This window comes from Dermacentor silvarum, chromosome 5, assembly GCF_013339745.2.
Source record: "Dermacentor silvarum isolate Dsil-2018 chromosome 5, BIME_Dsil_1.4, whole genome shotgun sequence".
Classification (NCBI taxonomy): Eukaryota; Metazoa; Arthropoda; class Arachnida; order Ixodida; family Ixodidae; genus Dermacentor; species Dermacentor silvarum.
This window is the reverse complement of record NC_051158.1, coordinates 34,255,840-34,274,841: the sequence shown is the minus strand read 5'-3', so window position 1 is coordinate 34,274,841 and position 19,002 is coordinate 34,255,840. Positions and strand designations below refer to the sequence as shown.

The following is a 19,002-nucleotide window of genomic DNA, read 5'->3' as shown; positions in this document are numbered from 1 at the left end:
ACCACACAAGAGACAAAGGCTTCGGATTCTATGTGTTTTCTAAAGAGCGAAAGCTTCGAGAGACGTGGATCCAATGGATTAATAGGTGGTCCAGGTAATACACAGCGCGAGAAGAAACACGGGGACGAATAGCGGCCGCATTTCGATGGGGGCAAAATGCGAAAACACCCGTGTACTTAGATTTTCCGGAATTTATAGATTATTGGTCGATTATCGATTAGCTATTGATTGTCTATCGATTGGCTATCACAAGGTACTGGCCACGTATTTGGGCTAGGCTAAGAACTACCAAGTTATCCCCAGCATGTTCCGGAATTTATTTATTATTGATTGATTATCGATTAGCTTTTGATTGGCTATTGCAAGGTATTGGCCACGTATTTGGGCTAGGCTAAGCACTGCCAAGTCATCCCCAGCATTTCCCAAAATTTATTGATTATTGATCGATTATCGATTAGCTATTGATTGGCTATCGCAAGGTATTGGCCACGTATTTGGGCTAGGCTAAGCACTGCCAAGTCATCCCCAGCATTTCCCAAAATTTATTGATTATTGATCGATTAGCTATTGATTGGCTATCGATTGGCTATCGCAAGGTATTGGCCACGTATTTGGGCTAGGCTAAGCACTGCCAAGTCATCCCCAGCATTTCCCAAAATTTATTAATTATTGATCGATTATCGATTAGCTATTGATTGGCTATCGATGACTTGACGATTATTGGGTATCAGCGATTATGTTAAAAACGCCGCCTAGCTTACCTAAGAACTTCTTGATATCACTGTTACCGAAGTCTGCAAGTCGTGCGCGAAACCCATGTATAGGTATACACGTCATTTTATGGCACGAAAGTTTCGGCGCCGCATTTCAAACCTGTCTCCAACAGGTATACAAATCCTATTATGTCCGTCGCTAAGCAAACATAATGTTCCAGTCACCGAGATGCACGTGTGCAAAAATAGTAACGCAAAACGACCGCGTACATCAGCATGTACTACGTACAAAGCTCAAACAAATAGTACGATACTCAACGCGTAATCAGCGGGTAACAGCCGAAATGAAAGAGCAGCAGGCACTTTTCAACGTTCGCCTCGCATGCTGCAATGAACAGCCGATGTAATTTCTTAAAATACATGACGAATGTTTCTCGGTGGCGGAGTCGCAGAGATGTCTGGGAAGCTCGTGCGCATACTCAACGAGCGCGGCCTGCGGTGGTGTGGTTGACCAGTTGACTACAACCAAGATGGTGGCAATGCTACGTCAGGAAAACCGGCGCATGCGCAGATCGGTCGGTGGGATCAGTCTATTCAGCTGATGATAGTTTTCTGTGGACAGACGAGTAACAGACGCTTCTTCGTTTCGCCTAGCAATATAAATCTCCGCTTTAAAGGTTTATTCCATAAATAGTGCAAGTTCATTATTTAGAATAATTAGAGAAATACGAGACAATTAGTCAGGCTGCTCCAAGCGACATGCAGTTAGTTTTATCCGCATAGGACGGTTCCGTTTTTCTGAAAACTTGATGCATAATAGCTAGTAAACCTTATGTATTAAAGTGAAGAATTACTTCAAAAAGCAAAGAAGCGACCGCGATAAGCAAGTATATAAGATAAGGGTACGCCCATCGATCGGGAACCACATTTTGACTAGTCTGTGTGAATTTAACCAACATGGCGGGTTATGGTGAACGCACGACAAGGGCTGGGGATGGTCTCTGGAAGTCATTGTCCTGCAGTATGATGCGGTAGCACTCACCCCTGGAGTCAAAGCTCTTGCACTTTCCATCTCGTGAGAGAATACCGAGGCGCACCTCGTTAAGTGTCGTGACGGGGTCAAGGATGAGGTTTGCGCCGCCCACAATGGCCGCCGTGCACTGTCCTGAACGGAGCGCCAGCACAGCCTGGTTCAACGCGGTCATCGTCGACGAAGATGCGGTGTCCACTGTGATACTTGGTCCTGCGCCGAACGATACAGTGTGTTGATGAAATTCTTTTGATAAAAGTGTTCTTATATCGAGAAGGTCTTCTTCACATGCTGGAAACAAAGGCATTTTGATAAAGTACAACAAACATGCGCAAAAACTGGAGGACGCTTAAGCTTCGCCTGTAAGAGTAGAACGCGATAGCGTTATCAGGACCCGTTCGCATACGGCAAGTCAGCTTCATTCACTGCAACACTGAACGCGGGAAAGCCAGCTTACAAAGACCAAGCTTACACCGATCCCCTTAAAGTTGGCTTCACTTTTAAACAGGGCATTGCTGGACAGTCGTTTTTCCAGGGGCAATATAAGTGGTCTTGTATTAAAATGTGAAGTCCCTAGCACCTTTTTAATTATTTTTAGGGGTGTGCGAATATTCGAGTTCCGAAATCGAATCGAATAATATCTAATCGAATAATTTGATACGATTTTCGAATAGCTAGTATTCGAAGTTCCGAATAATTCGACAGGACGAATATCTAAAACGCGAGAAAGGCCGATGGTGCAACTTGTTTATGGTGGTGTGGTTAAAAATAATGCTGACGTCGTTACAGTAGGCATTTCGTTAAAACTTTCAACGGTATCCTGGTTCAAAAGCGAGCACATGTTTATATTAAAGGAGATTATGCCATTTCCGCACGTAAAAAAAACACAAATATGAGAAAACTATCAAGCCCTTCGCAACTTCGCGTCCGAAACTATGGCACGTACTTTTGTGTATTTCGGTCGCGTATACCGCAAGCGCCGTATAAGACTTTTACACCAACATTTTCCCTCACATCCTGTCTTAACTACCGTCGCCGCGCGCTTATATGGGGTTGCACCCGGGATCAGGAATCAATATGACTCATCTGCTCACAGCACAGCGAAGGCTTGCGGTAATTGCTTTGCGGTACCTTCCCATCCCTGCTTCAGAGTGCCCAGTGAAAGCATGTTTTCAACTACAGGAAACACCATAACATCGCGGTGAGAGAGCCCAAAGGCCAGGTCATGTGGAACAGCTTGTGTTTCTGCATGACAATTTGTAGACTTGCGGTAACAGTCACTCACTGCTTTGTGTGCTCGAGGACATGAGCAGACGTCATTTCTTTGTTCTTTCTTTAAATTTTCAACAAAATCTATTGTATTCAATATTCAATTTGATATTCGATATTTTGGCCGCTATTCGGCACTATTCGATTCAAGATGAAATTTCACTATTCGCACGCCCCTAGAATTTATTTTATTATTTGTTTGCTATTGCCCCGACGCGCGCGCGTGTCCAAAACGAATTAGCAGGCGAAGTCCCAATTTGACCTGCCTAGGATGCGAGCACCATTTGGATATCATTTTCGCGAGTACCCGAACGCGAGGCTGTATGTCTGGTAGAAATACTGGAAAAGGCCTTTGTGTCTGAGTTTCCTCGTAGCAGAATTAGGTTTTTTCGTACATTCAAACTACAATCCGACGCCGATTGGTAAACAATCCGACGGCGAATCCGACGCCGAATGCTAAAGTCGTACTTTACCATTTTTCTGACGGATTTCACTGTGAGAAATTCAATTTTTGTTCTCCAAAACTTTGCACCACGTGGAGGGCCTGCGCGGTCTGGGTGTTTGGGGATGATTTTCTCCGCCACCCGTCAACATCGCATGTCGACGCCGAATTTTCTGTGACACGGGGCCCTTCACGCTATCGCGTTAAAATCATTTTAAAAAATGATAACGCTTGCATGCGGGTAGTGGTTGGGCTAAATGTATTTGTTTAAGAAGAAATATTAGTCTCCTTGTCCAGGTAGGTGTCGCATAGCCTATATTAGGAAATCCAGACCGCCGTCTATAATATGAGATAAGTAAACAAAAATGGGGACTATGAACTCTGTAGGCCTAAGGTGACCTGGGTGAGTAAGTAAAAGTAGACCTCGTGGAGTGTTTCCTTGTTGGTATGTCTCCGTGGCAGTGAACTTGAAGAAAAGATCTGCCGCTTGGGCCGGCTGTTCAGTACTATTTCAGGGCGTATTCCTGCATGCCGCCCGTGATTATTGATGTCTGGCTTGTGACCCAAGCCCAGCGAGTGTGTGCTACAGAGTTCACGTTCTCCCATTGCAGACAGCACTTCACAAATCTTGTATACCAGACAACACTCCCTTTTCCGTCTTTTTGGGCATGGTAAACCTACAGTTAACTTTTTACTACTACAGTTCACTACAGTTACTACAGTTCACTACTTTTACTTGCGGGGCTCTGTCATGTGCTCATTCAGTTACCGTGGGCGTATGTCACTGTTGACTGCAAAGAGAGATTGCTCGCAAAGGTGCTGCAACAAGCGTTTGACGCCTATACACGGCGAAGAGGACTATATAAGGTTTTACGAACTATATGAGGTTTTACGAACTGGTTTTGTTTTCAGCCAAAAAAAGTACCAACAAAGTCGTTACGAGGATAGCGGCCAGCGTACCATAACATATGGAGTCCCTCATGCGCCATGTGAATGTGAAGGCTTTGGTTACCGCGAATAGCAAGACGAGGGGGAAGGTAAATGTTACTGTCAAGTTACTCCTAATAAAGAGTTATTTGAACTTCAGTGTCAATGAAAAAGCGCGAGTTGGTTTTCCTCTACACTTTCATTTTCTTCGTTGTTTTTTGCCTAAATATGTATATATGCGACAGTTGAAATCGCGTCCCTCGCTTACCGCGATTCTTCGCACTTAGCACGTTAGCGCCCTAACGCACGGCATTCTTAATTCTTTGAGGGGCAAGACGAAAAAAAGAAAGAATAGGGACATTATTGACTGTAAGGACCGGCTGACTGCCCTGTGTGCTATGATTAGAGGGTAAGGGTTTATGTGCACATCCTTTGTTTCTTTCTTGATTACCCTGGGTCTCCTTAACCTATCACCTTCCATTTCCGTAATTCTTTAGAGTTTGCAGAGTAGTATACGGCTACACAGTGTAAATACTGTAATTCAAGTAATCCAATGACGAATGCCTCTCTCATACCATTGAAATCGAATGCGTAGGATACGCGATTCGCGAGCATAGCCGACAGGTTGTCGACCAACGTGTGGCCATCGACCTCGTCCACGTCGACGTTCAATGCGACCCTCGTTTCAGACAATATGCAGCCGGCGAATACGCCGACTCTGTGACCCCGCATTGTCGACGGGTCGTAGCCAGCGTCGACAATGGCCTCGTACGATGTCTCCAAAAGTAGCCGGAGCTGTGGGTCCATGACGTTGGCCTGTCTAGGAGGTACGCCGAAGAACTGCGCGTCGAAGCGGGACAGGTCCTTGATAGTTCCCATTCTTTCGGGCACAGCAACGAGTCCTGCGAGCAGCCAGTTTAGTATGAAGAAGGTTAGCAACTGAATGAAGTTCGCAAGTTTGCGTTCTTTCTCTTCTGGACAACTCTGAAGCCTTAGAGAAAGTACTGGCCTCCAACCACACGCTTCACTTTGATGCTTGAATGAAAAGTACGATGTGACTGAGGATTAGTCCAGGCACATGATTCACATTGATGTTCGAATGCACACTATGAAGTGACTGATAATTAGGATCATCAAGTTTAGTTGTCACAGGACGAATTTGTGAGCGTTAGTGAGTGCATGGTGCTGATCTGCATACATTTTATTTCAAGATGAATAACTGAAAAAAAAACGCGCTGTTTATTCAGCCTAGGACGGCTTTCTTTACGTCTGCCGTGGTATGACAAATTGTATAATAATAGTACGCTCGGTTGGTCCAGAAAATTTCATGCTCGAAAGCTACGGAGACAAAAACACTCTGGAATGAATCTTACATTTGAGATGTTTCCGGGCTTGCGAAACACTGACGCTTTGAGCGTGTGGAACATTACTGCGATAGCAATTATATGAACACTCGAAGCACGTCGCCGTGATGTCCAATATTAAGTCAACGGGTGATGACATCGCAGGAAAGTAGAAATGCGAGCCAGATGGTACATCATTTGCAGTAAAAACCAGTAAAACAAATGACAAGAGCAGGGAATTCACACCACAACCCTTCCGGTGAATTCCCTTTTCTTGTCCTTCGTCCTTTTTGACAGCTTTATTTTTTTTCCTGTAAGCGATAACATCGTCGCCGCGCACCGTATCCTGTATGTGTGAGTGAGAGCTTGCGAGGGTGAGCCATCGATGGCGGCTCAGTTCCGCGCGCGCAAGGGAGAAAAGCGGGGTGGAAGCGCGCTGTCTTCCGTCGCGCGCAAGGCGCCATGGGCAAGGGAGGAGTGGGGGGAGGGTTTACTCCAGAGGCTGCTGCATATGGCGCATTTGGCGCAGGCCTTACATTGAAAGCTATCTGCGATGGGACAGAGTGCGCGCCGAGTGCTGACAGCTTCGCGTGCGCTGTTCTCGCCGCTTAATTCGCGTTGAAGCGAGAGGGAGCACGAAGGTCAATTCGCTTGCAGCTGTCGCCCTTCCTCACTATAGCGTGTTCACAGCGAACGTGCATGGTCTTCGAGTGAGATGAGCTCATGTTTGCTGGTGCGCGCGTGACACAATGCTTGTTAAATTACTTCGTAAGCAAGATTTCACAATTTTATATGGCTGATAAAGCTATTATCCTTACTTTGTGTCGCTGTCAACTAATTTTCTATCGCAATCGATGCTTCGGCATTCGGGCGAAATACGACTACCAAGTACAACCAAGTTAGCACCGAAGTTTTAAGCACTTTACCAGATCTTCGAACATAAAACTCCAGTGACATTTGTGGTTTATCGCATCTCAGGGCAAGGACCGTATGATCGGGTTCATGATAGAGTGGTCCACGTTTCTCAGATAAAGCGCTATGTGCCACCTTATGTAGCACCATGTGTAATGGCCCTCTGCAGTATTTGCACAATCAGGCCCTCTAGCCCTGATTGTGCAAATACTGCAGAGGCCACTACCACCGCTACATCCAGTAGCGCAACACCTAGCGCCGTTTCAGAACCTACCTCTGATCAATCCGGCCCCTCACGACAGCGCGGAATGCACCGCATGCCTGACTTCCTGGAAGCCTACTGAGCGAGAAGTGTGCTAACTCGAACCCGACCGAAAGGACTTCGTCCTTGGAAAGGTAGCGGGATGGGAGCCAACTATTAGCGCAACCTCGCGCATTAGTACACTTCTCGGAAGTGAGCCGATTACTAGCGGTACCTCGCGCATTAGCACATATATCTGCTGTCGCACATTCCTTCCAGAGAAAGAGGGAGCGCAGCGCGGGTATGCCACCGTAGCGCGGGCTTCGACTGCTGTGGTATGTGTGCTCCTGGCGCGGCCCGCAATGGCCCCGCTTCGTGTTGTTCCTAGCCGCTCCGCAATCATTTATGCGGTAATACATGCGATTCCGTTCCCCTAGGCGGTACCCTGTCACCCTCCTCCCCCTCATAACGTACCCAAATAGTCAAGTTGACATCAAATAGGTTCATTGGAGAGTGGAACATACCTAGTAGCGCATACCCAGCAACCCAAGTTGTTCCGACGGTTGGTTTCGAAACGGATTTTCTCGTCACAGCAGTTCAATCGTCTGCCCATTAGAACATGAATTGCCCAGTGACCCAAGTTGGCTTTGTAACGGTTCCAGACACAATCAGGCAGGCAGGCAGGCGGGCGGGCAGGCGGGCGCGTAGATAGATACTGGATAGTGCGTGGGGGTATCCGAAGAATGCGAAACGCCTTAAAGCATAAAGGCACACACGTACGGGTAGATGCATGCACCACCTATGCTTATTCTACGCCTTTTTACTTTTGGATAACGTTTCACTATCTTGTATTTCTTCTTCGTCGGAGGACACTAAAATTGAATTTCTTTCCAATGGCTTTCCTCATTTTTTCGAGTACCTAATCGTGCTGCACAATTTTTTTTATACAAAGTGCACCGTTAGTACGCCCAAGGTGAGTCATGGCTGCAAAAAATTATGCGGATCCCACACGCTGTGGGAATCAGCGTAACAGAAGCTTTCTGTGCGGTTTGCGTTGATTGAGGATAATTGATGGCGATGTTAACGGCAAATATTTAGGTTCATCAGCGTTTAGTGCAATAGTAGAAGTGGTGAGTTGATGGTAAACGTTGCTTCCGAGCTCGACTTTCATTTTTCGGCGTAATAGGCAGAACAGATAGCGAGACGTGTTGCTTCAAGCGTAATTGTTGTGCTCCATTATTCAAGCCTGCGAGAAGGTTAGCACTGTGATTGCGTCACACGGTGCAACGGATCGTGGCAGAAGTGTTAAACTGAATTTTTTTTTTAAGTCGCAGTTTCGCCCGAAAGGCGAAGCATCAATTGCGATAGCGAATTAGTGGCAAACTATACAAAGTGAGGATAGTAGTTTTATCGTCGGTATAAACTTGTTAACATATGCACCCTAACTAAATTACCCAGCAAGATGTCACGCGCGCACAAGGAAACCTTAACGCATCACACTCGATGACCGCAGAAACTAGCCGTCGAAACGCTGAGTGAGCCAGTGCAGCAGCAGCGAGCGAATTGAGCTTCGTGCCGGCGCTCGCATCAACGCGATCTTAGCCGCGAAAACACGGCGAGGATGGACTCTGCTCCCGCCGTAGTTGGCTTTCAAGATGCAGCAGCCCGGGTGAGCGTTTGTGGCGCAGAACGCTCGCCCGGGCTGCCAGTTCTCGACAGGATATCTGTCCAGTTTGCCCGCAACTGCTGTCGTGTCTAGTAGTAGCGTTTTTTCCCTTCTCACATCGTCTTTTCCCCCTCCAACGCTCCCCCAGTGAGCTCTAGAGCACAAAGTGGGGACGCGATGAAAAGGTCCACATGAGTTTGACACGTCCCCTCCACTCTCTGCCGTGCTCCTGACATTTGTACACACGCTCTTAACCAACTCCCAACGCGGCGTGCAATACAGTGACAACAGCAGCCGCAGCAGTGGAAAAATCGGAAGAAGCAAAGAAAGTTCTGCTTTAATATACAAGCGTAGTGCATGCATTGTACACCATAATATTTCTGGTAAATTGCTTGCCGCATATATTAGGCTAATGTGCGGCTTTTTGCGGCGTTATCACTTGTTTCTTGGAGAATGGGAGTGCAACGAAGTTGTCAAGTTAATCTTGCCTAGTGCTTCCAGCCTTGCGACTTGCAAGTCGCAGTTACCTTGTGGCCATCGGGATTCACCGTCCAGTGACGAGGTCGACGCTCGCATACAGCTTCTTCCTAAGCTCGGCCAGGCTGTCTGCTTGTGGAAAGCGGCCGGATATTCCGCTGATCACGATGTCTTCGTCTTGCATATTCTCCTCGGGATTCCCGGTGTGGTTCGCTAAACCTGATTAATGAAAATACAAGCAGTGGCAGGTAACCTACTTCTGCAAGGTGACGAGTTAAGTGAAGGATTAAAAAAAATTGCTGCCAGCTACGGTTGCAAGGTCATCTACTAGAAACGTATATAGTCACCGTAACCAGCGCGACGCAAGGCTAAGCAGAAGCTTGTGGCATTTCAAAACCCATGGATGTGAATGTGAGCTGCGATTCTCGACGAAAAAGGCTATGCAACAGAATGAAAAGCGTTTGAAAACACGTTCTCTCAGATGATAACTACATGATAAAAATATTTGAAATTGCCTGTGCACGGGCGCGATGTTTTCGTTCCAGCAGTTGAAGGATAAAGTGCAGCTGGCGGATGTGGCTGGCAGCTTTCGAGCCAGAAAACAAATATATATGCTACTCGGGTGAATGTAGGTCGTGCATCTGCTAAACCCAAATGCGTAGTTCGAAGCTGTTGTTACTACAATGTTGGTGCGCGCTCAATGAATTGAGACAAACCTTCATTTGCCACTTGAACCTAGGCAGTAAACCTGTTCACAACACGCCTTTACTAATATATTACCTACAAAGGTGCACGGGAATGACTATATACAGGTATTGTTGCAAGCGCATATGCACGTAGCCCAGCCCAGAACGAACAGCCCGTGGCGGGTTATAAAGTCGTCCTCATCGTCTCTGCAATCATGATAGGTCTGCTCTTGGTCAATGAATAGCTGTGCCTCGAGTATTCCTTCCAGAGAAAGAAGGGACGCAGCATGTGCATCGCTTGCTGGGCTTTGTGTGTTCGCGGCGCGCCCCGCAATGGCCATGCTTTGTGTTGGTCGTAGCCGCTCCTCAATCCCTTACGCGGTAAACATGCTATTCCGTTCCTTAGGCCGTGCCCTGTCAGCCTCGGTCGCCCACACCTCCGCCCCTCACAACATACTGAAATAGTCAATTTGTCGTCAAATAGGTTCATTGGAGCGTGGAACATACGCAGTGGCGCACACTCAGCAACCCAAGTTGTTGCTGACGGTTTTCTAAATAGCTTTCCGCAGCACAGCAGCTCAATCGTCTACCCATTAAAACGTGGATTGCCCAGTCACCCAAGTTGGCCGTGAAAGGATTTGAGACACAAGAAAATCAGGCAGGCAGGCGGGCAGGCAGGCAGGCAGGCCGACGGACGGGCGGGCAGGCAGGCGCGTAGATAGATACTGGATAGTGCGTGGGGGTATTCGAAGAATGCGAAACGCCTTAAAGCATAAACGCACCCACGTATACGGGTGCATGCACCACCCCTGCTTATTTTACGCTATTTACTTTTCGAGAATTTTGCATCATATTGTGTTTCTTTTATTGCGATAGCAATTATATGGACACTTGAACCGGATTTCTGCTGTCGGCGTCGCCGTCGCCGTGAGGTTCCGTATAGATTCCAAGGGCGATAAAAGCGTCGCCGCGCGCCGTATGCTCGAGCGAAAACGCGCGAGGGACGCGCGCTATCACGGAGGGCGAACTCCCCCACGCGCTATCACGGAGAGCGAACGCATGGCGGAAAGCAAACGCGGCCGTCGCGCGAAAGGCCGTGGGGGTATGGGAGGAAGGGAGGCGGGGCGGCGCTGTGCTCCGGCACCAAATGCGTATCTTGCCACTCAATCTCCCACTCGAAAGCATGAAAGCGGGCAAGCAGCGTTGGAGGGAGGGGGGGGAGGTACTCCTCTGCCAACAACTTCTCTGCACTTTGCCCGGTGGTACTGGTCGCCCGCACCGTCTCTTATCTCCACACGGCTCTGACCATTGTATGCACTGTGCATTCGCCGCTCAGTTTCCGTTGAAGTGATAGACCGCGCGAACCTGCGCTTGCTGCCAGCGTTTTGACAGTCGTTGTCCGTTTATTTTGTCCCGTTACATACCCAACACCCAATTGTCGCTTCTGCGCTGTCCAGACAGCAGATCTCTCCCATATCCTGTGGCAATGCCCCATTAGATCTAGCCTTCCCCCCTTCCTTAAATCCTTAATTGTTATTGAGGAGCTGTGGGATATTGCCTGGTGCAGCTCTGATCCCACCCTACAGGACCGAGTCTTGAGGTAGGCTGCGCAGGTAGCTGAAGCCTACCACGGCTGGTGGACGGACTTCTAGCCACATAAGGTGGTGGAAGTGGAGCACATAGACCTCCCTCTCCCGCCCTCCCCCGGGCCCTCCCCTTTCCTAACAAATTCGCAGTTTCTCTCGAAAGGCGACGCATCGATTGCGATAGCAAATTAGTATACATCTATACGAAGTAGTAGATTTATCGGCCGTATAAAGTTGAAAATATTCGCTTACTAACTAATTAAACAAGCACGGTGTCACGCGTGCACAGGTAAACATGAACACATCTCACTCGATGACCGCGGAAACTCGGCAAAACGCTGGAGGGAGAAAGCGTGCCAGCGGTGGCGAGCAAATTGATCTTCGCGCTGGCTCTCGCTTCAGCGCAAACTAAACGCGTAGGAACTAAACACGTAAGAACAACGCATAGGAAGCTACCGGCACTCGGCGCATGCACTTTGTACCTATCGCAGACCATCGCACCTGTACCTATCGTAGGCCGCGGGCGCACATTTTGGTCACATCGCAGATCGCTTTCAAGATACGACTCCCGCGTGGCAACTCCGTTAGCAGCAGCCGCAAAAGCAGAATGCACCCCCCCCCCCCCCCTCACTGTCTCCATCGCCTCCTCCACGTGCCTCGCGCGCGAACGAAGACCGCGTGCTTGCGGTCACCCTCCTCTCTCGCGTGCGCGAAATTCAGCTGCGGTTGCGGGCTCACCCTCGGAAGCATTCACTCGCACACACAGCATACGGCGCGTGGCGACGGTTTTATCGCCGTTGGACTTTACACGGAACCTCAAGACGACGACGACGGCGACGACAAAAATGCGCTTGGAGTGTCCATGTAATTTCTATCGCAGTACAAGGGAAATAAAAGTTTATTCATACATGCATCAGTGTTTGTAGTGCTATACTACAGTGGTGAGCTGATGTTAAACGTCTAGAAGCAGCGGTGCTCTAATGCGGCTTTGCGTCCGCACGCCTTTCGTGAGTTGTCTGCTTGAGAAATTTGCAGTATGTTAATTTTTCAGAAAGGTAACAGAAACATACCGTTGTGTAGCTTGGCTTTATATTTGTTCAGGCCCAGGCGCTCCGGATTTGTCCAAGCCTTCATCGATGTACGTGTACAGCAGCGACTATTGCAGTCTTCAGAGACCGCCTCATCAAGACCCACATCGTAGTTGAAGCGCTAAGAGTGCACGTGAGGCACTTTGCCCGGACTCCTTGCCACCCTATAGCCTCTCTGCCTGCGGAGAGACCACGTGCCTTGTTCTACCGAACGGTATCCGCAGATTGTGAGACTATACTGTAGCGAAGGGACGCAGCAGTTAGTTTTCGGACGCATCAGCTCAGCAAGGACACGACGATGAAGGGGGATGAGCTCTGGCAGCGGCAGGTGCAGATCGTCAGGTACGACGACAACAAGAAGTAACATTTGAAGAAGCTATATTTATTTAACTTGGCATTAACTTGGTTCCTTAAAACTGTACACACATCTTATACATGAAACGATGTCATACTGATCGTCGACGGCCTGCCTGACCGGCCTGGTCTCCCGTGGTGAAGTGGCGCCGTGGGCTGCTGTGTCTTTGCTCACTCAAAAAGACTCAAAACCCCTTCCTTAAATGTGTTTCTACAGCATTCAAGGGGCCCACGGACCCGTGGGAGACGCAAGCCTCTGCACCAATCGGCTATGCAAGCCAATCAGGCAAGCCGTCGTGCTCCAATTGGGGCCAGAGTTTTCGGGACCACGCAGACATGGTCGCGACAATAGACCGTGGACAACAAATTTGGCCAAACCTAATGGACCTCCCCCCCCCCCCCCCGAGCGACCGCACTACACGTGCATACACTCGTTCAAACCCGTTTCAGGATTCCTCAAGGTCGGCCGCGGCATACGTTCTTCGCGACAATACCATCTTGCTTCACGCCCTCCAGGAGACCTACGACTCACGAGAACTACGAAGATCCACCTGACCATACCTGACATCCGGAAAAAAGTAGATAGGTCATCGCCAGCTCTTAAACAGCTTACCTTATTCCTATTATATGAGAAGTACCGGAGTACCCACGTACATACCGACGGCCGAACGCAGCTGTCGTCATTCCGGCAAGAGCCACCACTATCAAGTTGAAAATTCCTCACTTGAGAACGTCGACGGCAACAGAACCAGCAACGCTTCGAGTCGCACTATACTTTATTAACGACTGACCAGCACACAAATGGTCAATTTTCTGCGACTAGAATGCGGCACTGCAACGTTTACTGTCAGCCTTACGCCGCTGTCCGCATGAACCGTTGGTGTTCGAAATCACAGACGCCATACACCACGCACCTGACTGATAATGGAAATGACAAGTATCTGTGGAATCATTGGCAATGAACGTGCCGATCAAGCTGCTCGTTCAGCTCATGTAGAAGACAACCACCGATCGATCCCGGTGTATAAGACAGATGCTGCAAGGATTCTCCGCCTACTTGCACGCCAATGCACCACATCAAAGTGGAGTGAGCCACATTTTCTGCATGTACGTTTATACACCCTGGATCCAACCTTAAGCAGTCACTTCCACGAAGACAATAGTAGCAGTAATAGTAGTAGTAGTAGTAGTAGTAGTAGTAGTAGTAGTAGTAGTAGTAGTAGTAGTAGTAGTAGTAGTAGTAGTAGTCGTAGAGCAGCAGCAGCAGCAGTAGTTGTAGTAGTAGTAGTAGTAGTAGTAGTAGTAGCAGCAGCAGCAGCAGCAGCCGCAGAGTAGTAGTAGTAGTAGTAGTAGTAGTAGTAGTAGTAGTAGTAGTAGCAGCAGCAGTAGTAGTCGTAGCAACATCAGCAGTAGTAGTAGTAGCAGCAGCAGCAGTAGTAGTAGTAGTAGTAGTAGTAGTAGTAGTAGTAGTAGTAGTAGTAGTAGTAGAAGTAGTGGAAAAATCGAAGAAGCAAAGAAAGCTTTGCTTTAGCATTTCAAGCGTAGCACGTGCGTCATTTCTGAGAAAATACCTTGCCGTATATATTAGGCTGATGTTAGTCATTTCGCTGCGTGATCACTTGTTTCTTGGAGAATGGGAGTGCAACGAAGTTTCTGAGTTAATCTTGACTTTTCCTTCACTCCTTGCATCTTACAAGGCGCGCTTACCGTGTGGCCATCGGGATTCGCCGTCCTTGACGAAGTCGACGCTCGCATACAGCTTCTTCCTAAGCTCGGCCAGACTGCTTGCGGAAGAGGTCGGATATAGCGTTTATCGCGATGTTTTCATCTTGCATTTTCTCCTCCGGGTTCTCTGTGTTGCTCTCTTAACCTGATTAATGAACATACAAGCATCGGCAAATAGCTAACTTCTACAAAGTAAAGAGGTAACGACAGAAATACAAAATGGCCTCCAGTTACGATTGCGAAGTCCTCGAAGAGAAACGTATATAGTCACTGAAACCAGCGCGACGGAAGGCTAAGCAACAGCTTGTGGCGTTTCACAATCCTTGGAGGTTACTGTGAGCTGCGATTCTCGACGCAAGGAGCTATCGAACAGAATGAAAAGCTTTTGAAAACACGTGCGCTCAATATAATAACTGCATGATAGATACGAATAGTTCAAATTGCAAGTGCGCGGGCGCACAGTTTTCGTTCCAGCTGTTGAAGTATAGTGTGCAGCTGGCGGATGTGGGTCGCAACGTTCGAGCCAGAAAAGGAACACATGTGCTTATCGGGTCAATGGAGATCGTATATCAAGCTAAACCTCAATTTCTAGTTCGAAGCTGTTGTTAACATGATGTTAGATTAGATTATGGGGTTTTACGTGCCAAAACCACGATCTGATTATGAGGCACGCCGTAGTGGGGGACTCCGGAATTTGGGCCACCTGGGGTTCTTTAACGTGCACCTAAATCTAAGTACACGGGTGTTTTCGCATTTCGCCCCCATCGAAATGCGGCCGCCGTGGCCGGGATTCGATCCTGCGACCTCGTGCTCAGCAGCCGAACACCATAGCCACTGAGCAACCACGGCGGGTTAACATGATGTTGGTGCGGGCTTCATGGATTGAGAAAAACTTTCTTTTGCCACTTGAACCTTGGCACCACGACACGCCTTTAATAATATGTTGCGTACAATGGCGCACGGGAATGACTATATACAGGCATAGTTACAAGCGCATATGCATGTAGGTCTGCCCTGAACGAACAGCCCGTGGCGGGTTATAATGGTCCTCATCATCTCTTCAATCATGATAGACCTGCTCTTGGTCAATGAAATAACTGTTCCGTAGCATTGCCCCCGGCGGAAGAAGCACCATCCTGGAGCTCTAAAGGGAGTCGTCGGAAGTGCACTGCTAAATATTGAACCTTGATACGCGAACGACGTCACTGGATGGAAGGAGAGACGACGAGGTGGAGCTGACAGGGGCAATTTCGTAGGTAACAGGTGTAACCTGGCGTAGCACCCGGTATGGTCCCGTGTACAAGGAAAGAAGGTTTTCCAGGAGGCCCACATGGCCGGAAGTGGACCAGGGAAGCACAAGTGCACCAGGAGAGAAAGTCGCTTCGTGGTGCGAAGCATCATGACAGCGCCTCTGGTTGCTATGTGATGCCGTAAGCCGAGTGTGGGAAGCTGACGGGCGCGGTCCGCCCACGCGATGGCATCACGGGCGTACTCGCCAATGGAGTTTGTAGATGGTGGGAGTATAGTGTATACAGGTAAAGTTGGCTCTCGTAATCTAGCTGTACTATAAGGAAAGGAATTATACCAAAAGCGAGGTACCAGTCACGGTTGTCCGGCGAAACATAAATAGCGAGCATGTCTGTGCGAGTTTGGTTAAAGCGTTCCGTGAGGCCGTTGGTCTGGGGATGGTAAAAGTAGTCAATTTGTGCTGAGTCGAACAGGAACGCAATAAGTCGGCGATGACTTGAGAGAGAAAGTAACGACCACGCTAAGTAAGCAATTGTCTCGTGGCACCGTTCACCACTATAATGCCACGTAACAAGATGTCCGCGACATCAATTGCACAACTGGTCGGCAGAGCTGGAATAATTGCGTAGCGTGTAGCATAATCAGTAGCCACTGCTATGCATTTGTTCCCAATGTGGATGTGGGAAAAGGGCAAAGAACATGTAGGCCAACGTGATAGAATGGTTCCATTATTGACTTAAGGGATGTTTGGCGACATTTGCATTATTCGCAAGTCTCCACATAACGGCAGACGGAGCGTGCAAAACCTGGCCAAAAGAAACTGACGCCGGACACGCTCGTTTGGGGCGAACACGCTCGTTATGGCAGTGGGTGCATCGTAACGTTCAGTGAAGACACTCCGTCGTAAATGTCTCGGCCCGACAATAAGAAGCTCAGGTTCATCAGGTTGAAAATTGCTGCAGTATAGGACCCCCTCCAGAATCGCATTTTTGCTGACAGATGCTTCATTAGGTGATGATTTTAGGCGATTGATTATATATAGCAATGAAGGGTCATGGTCTTGTTCTTCACCGATGTGAATCAGGTCGTACACGGGAAACATTGTGTTGTTGGTGTCCTCATCAACGTTCTTTGGGTTGTGTACCGCGTACCTGGCTGAGCAATCCGCACGCAGGTGCAGGCGGCCGGAATTGTAGACGACCGAATATGAAAATTCTTGTAGGCGCAGGGCCAAGCGACCAAGGCGTCCGGAAGAATCTTTGAGAGAGGACAGCCAGCACTGTGCGTGGTGGTCGGTAACTACAAAGAAGGGTCGTCCGTGTAAGTAGGGCCTGAATTTCCCAACCGCCCAAACGAGAACCAAGCACTGGCACTCTGTAATGGAACAAATTCAAGGACACTTTGTAAATTCGAAAGTGTGTTCGGCGAAAGCCTGTGGCCATTAGACTGACTACTCCGTGTCTTTTTTTTTTTTTTGTTATTTTTGTGCATGACACTCCCAGTGGAATGGGCACAGGCTTTCGCCGAATACACTTTGGAACTTACAATGTGTCCCTCATTTTTTTTTTTGACAAAGATTAACAAAGTGTGGTTTGAAGTAAACGATGGACTCTTTATTCATGCATTCTTTGTGTCTTTGCTTTAATGCCCCATGAATTCCTTATGCTTGGCTGGGTCGACGTCTACGATAGCTGCCTTGTGATCCCTGAAATGTACTGATATGTACTCGAGATCTTTCATGGTTGGATTTGTCTGGAAGACGAGATTAAGACAGCTGCCATGCTGCGTGGTGGCTGTTGTCGTCGGTGTCCACTCGCTGTTGTCGCTTCCGTTCCGCTTCCCTGGCCTTGGTGCCCGGTGACATGTTAGCCCGCCGCATGCACATTTGCTCATTCTTCTTCTGGCGTTTGGTATCGGGGGAATCCACATTCTTGGGGCGCTTCTCCGAACCGCTTGCCGTGGAATCATCACCAGGCCGCTTGGGAGCCATCCGACTAACTCGACTGCTGCAACGAGACGTCTGACGAACGAGCGTTGCCGCGCGCGCCGCTGTGCCATCACGTGATTGCTGAGAGAGTGTAAGGGGGAGAGGCCACAACCATAGAGAAATTCAACAAGAGGGGACACTCAGCAAAAACTGACAACAGGAAACACGTCACCATACGTCACGCTATAGTATTGATGCCGAACGTTGGCTGCCGGTAGCATCGAAAAAAAGAAAGTGAAATTAGGTTAACAGACATTGATTTATTTTTTAAATTCTTTGTCGCGAAAACTAAAACGTTTTGCGTATAAATGAACTTAAACTTTGCGACTTATTAAATGCGAAGCGTTTCTTGCCGGCGGCTCTGTCTGTTGTCCCGCGTCCCACACAGCCACAGCGCATGCGCGCCTCCTCCCCATCTCTCTCCTCTCCTACGCTCCGCCCCTTTCGCTCCTCTAGGAATACTCTACGGAGCGGCACCCGCGGGCCACACCCCCTCAGCGCATGCGCGTCCCCTCACCCTCTCTCTCCTCTCCTACGCTCCCCCTTCTCTCCTCTAGGGGGCCGTGACGGAGGGCGACTTCACAGGACTGAGGCTGCGGCGACACCTGGCGACCCACCACCCAGACAAACGGGTGGCACTGGGATGCCCCCCACGACCACTCCCCCAGCGAGGCCTGGCTCGCAGGGAGACCTCGCTCCTTCTCCGGCTCCGCATCGGCTGCAGCTGGACGGCAGCACGCAGCTACCGACTGGGACGAGCGACGTCCCCGGCCTGCAGCTCCTGTGGGGAGCCGGAGACAATCGAACATCTCCTGCTGGCCTGCCCGGCGCACCTCCAGCAGCGGGGCCCACTCCTGCAGGAGTTCCGCCGCCTGGGCCTCCCCTCTGGCAAGGAGGAAGATCTCCTCTTCCCCGGCCGACACCACCTTTCTGCACTTCGAGGCGTCGCGGAGTTCCTTGACTCGTCAGGGCTCTCCGCACGCCTCTAAGGACATTTCTACAAGCGGGAAGGCCTCACGGCCTCCCACCCCACCCCGGGCCTGACCGGCCTGGCACAACACCCCTGCAGACTCCTCTCTAAAGCTCGCCTCTTTACCCTCTAGGAAATACTCTACGGAGTCGGCACACGCGGACACACACCATACAGCGCATGCGCGTACCCTCACCCTCTCTATCCTCTCCTACGCTCCGCCCCTTTCTCTCCTCTAGGAATACTCTACGGAGCGGCGCCCGCGGGCCGACACCCCCACAGCGCATGCGCGTCCCCTCCCCATCTCTCTCCTCTCCTACGCTCCGCCCCTTTCTCTC

At 49.3% G+C, this 19,002-nt stretch overlaps 1 protein-coding gene across 1 annotated transcript in view; it reads right to left on the bottom strand.

Moving 5' to 3' along the window:
* LOC119454055 (fatty acid synthase-like) overlaps positions 1 to 19,002 on the bottom strand; it is a 322,635-nt gene that overhangs the window by 182,178 nt on the left and 121,455 nt on the right. The window contains 1 exon segment of the mRNA XM_049667895.1: positions 5,033 to 5,283. Coding sequence (XP_049523852.1) covers positions 5,033 to 5,283 — 251 coding nt within the window.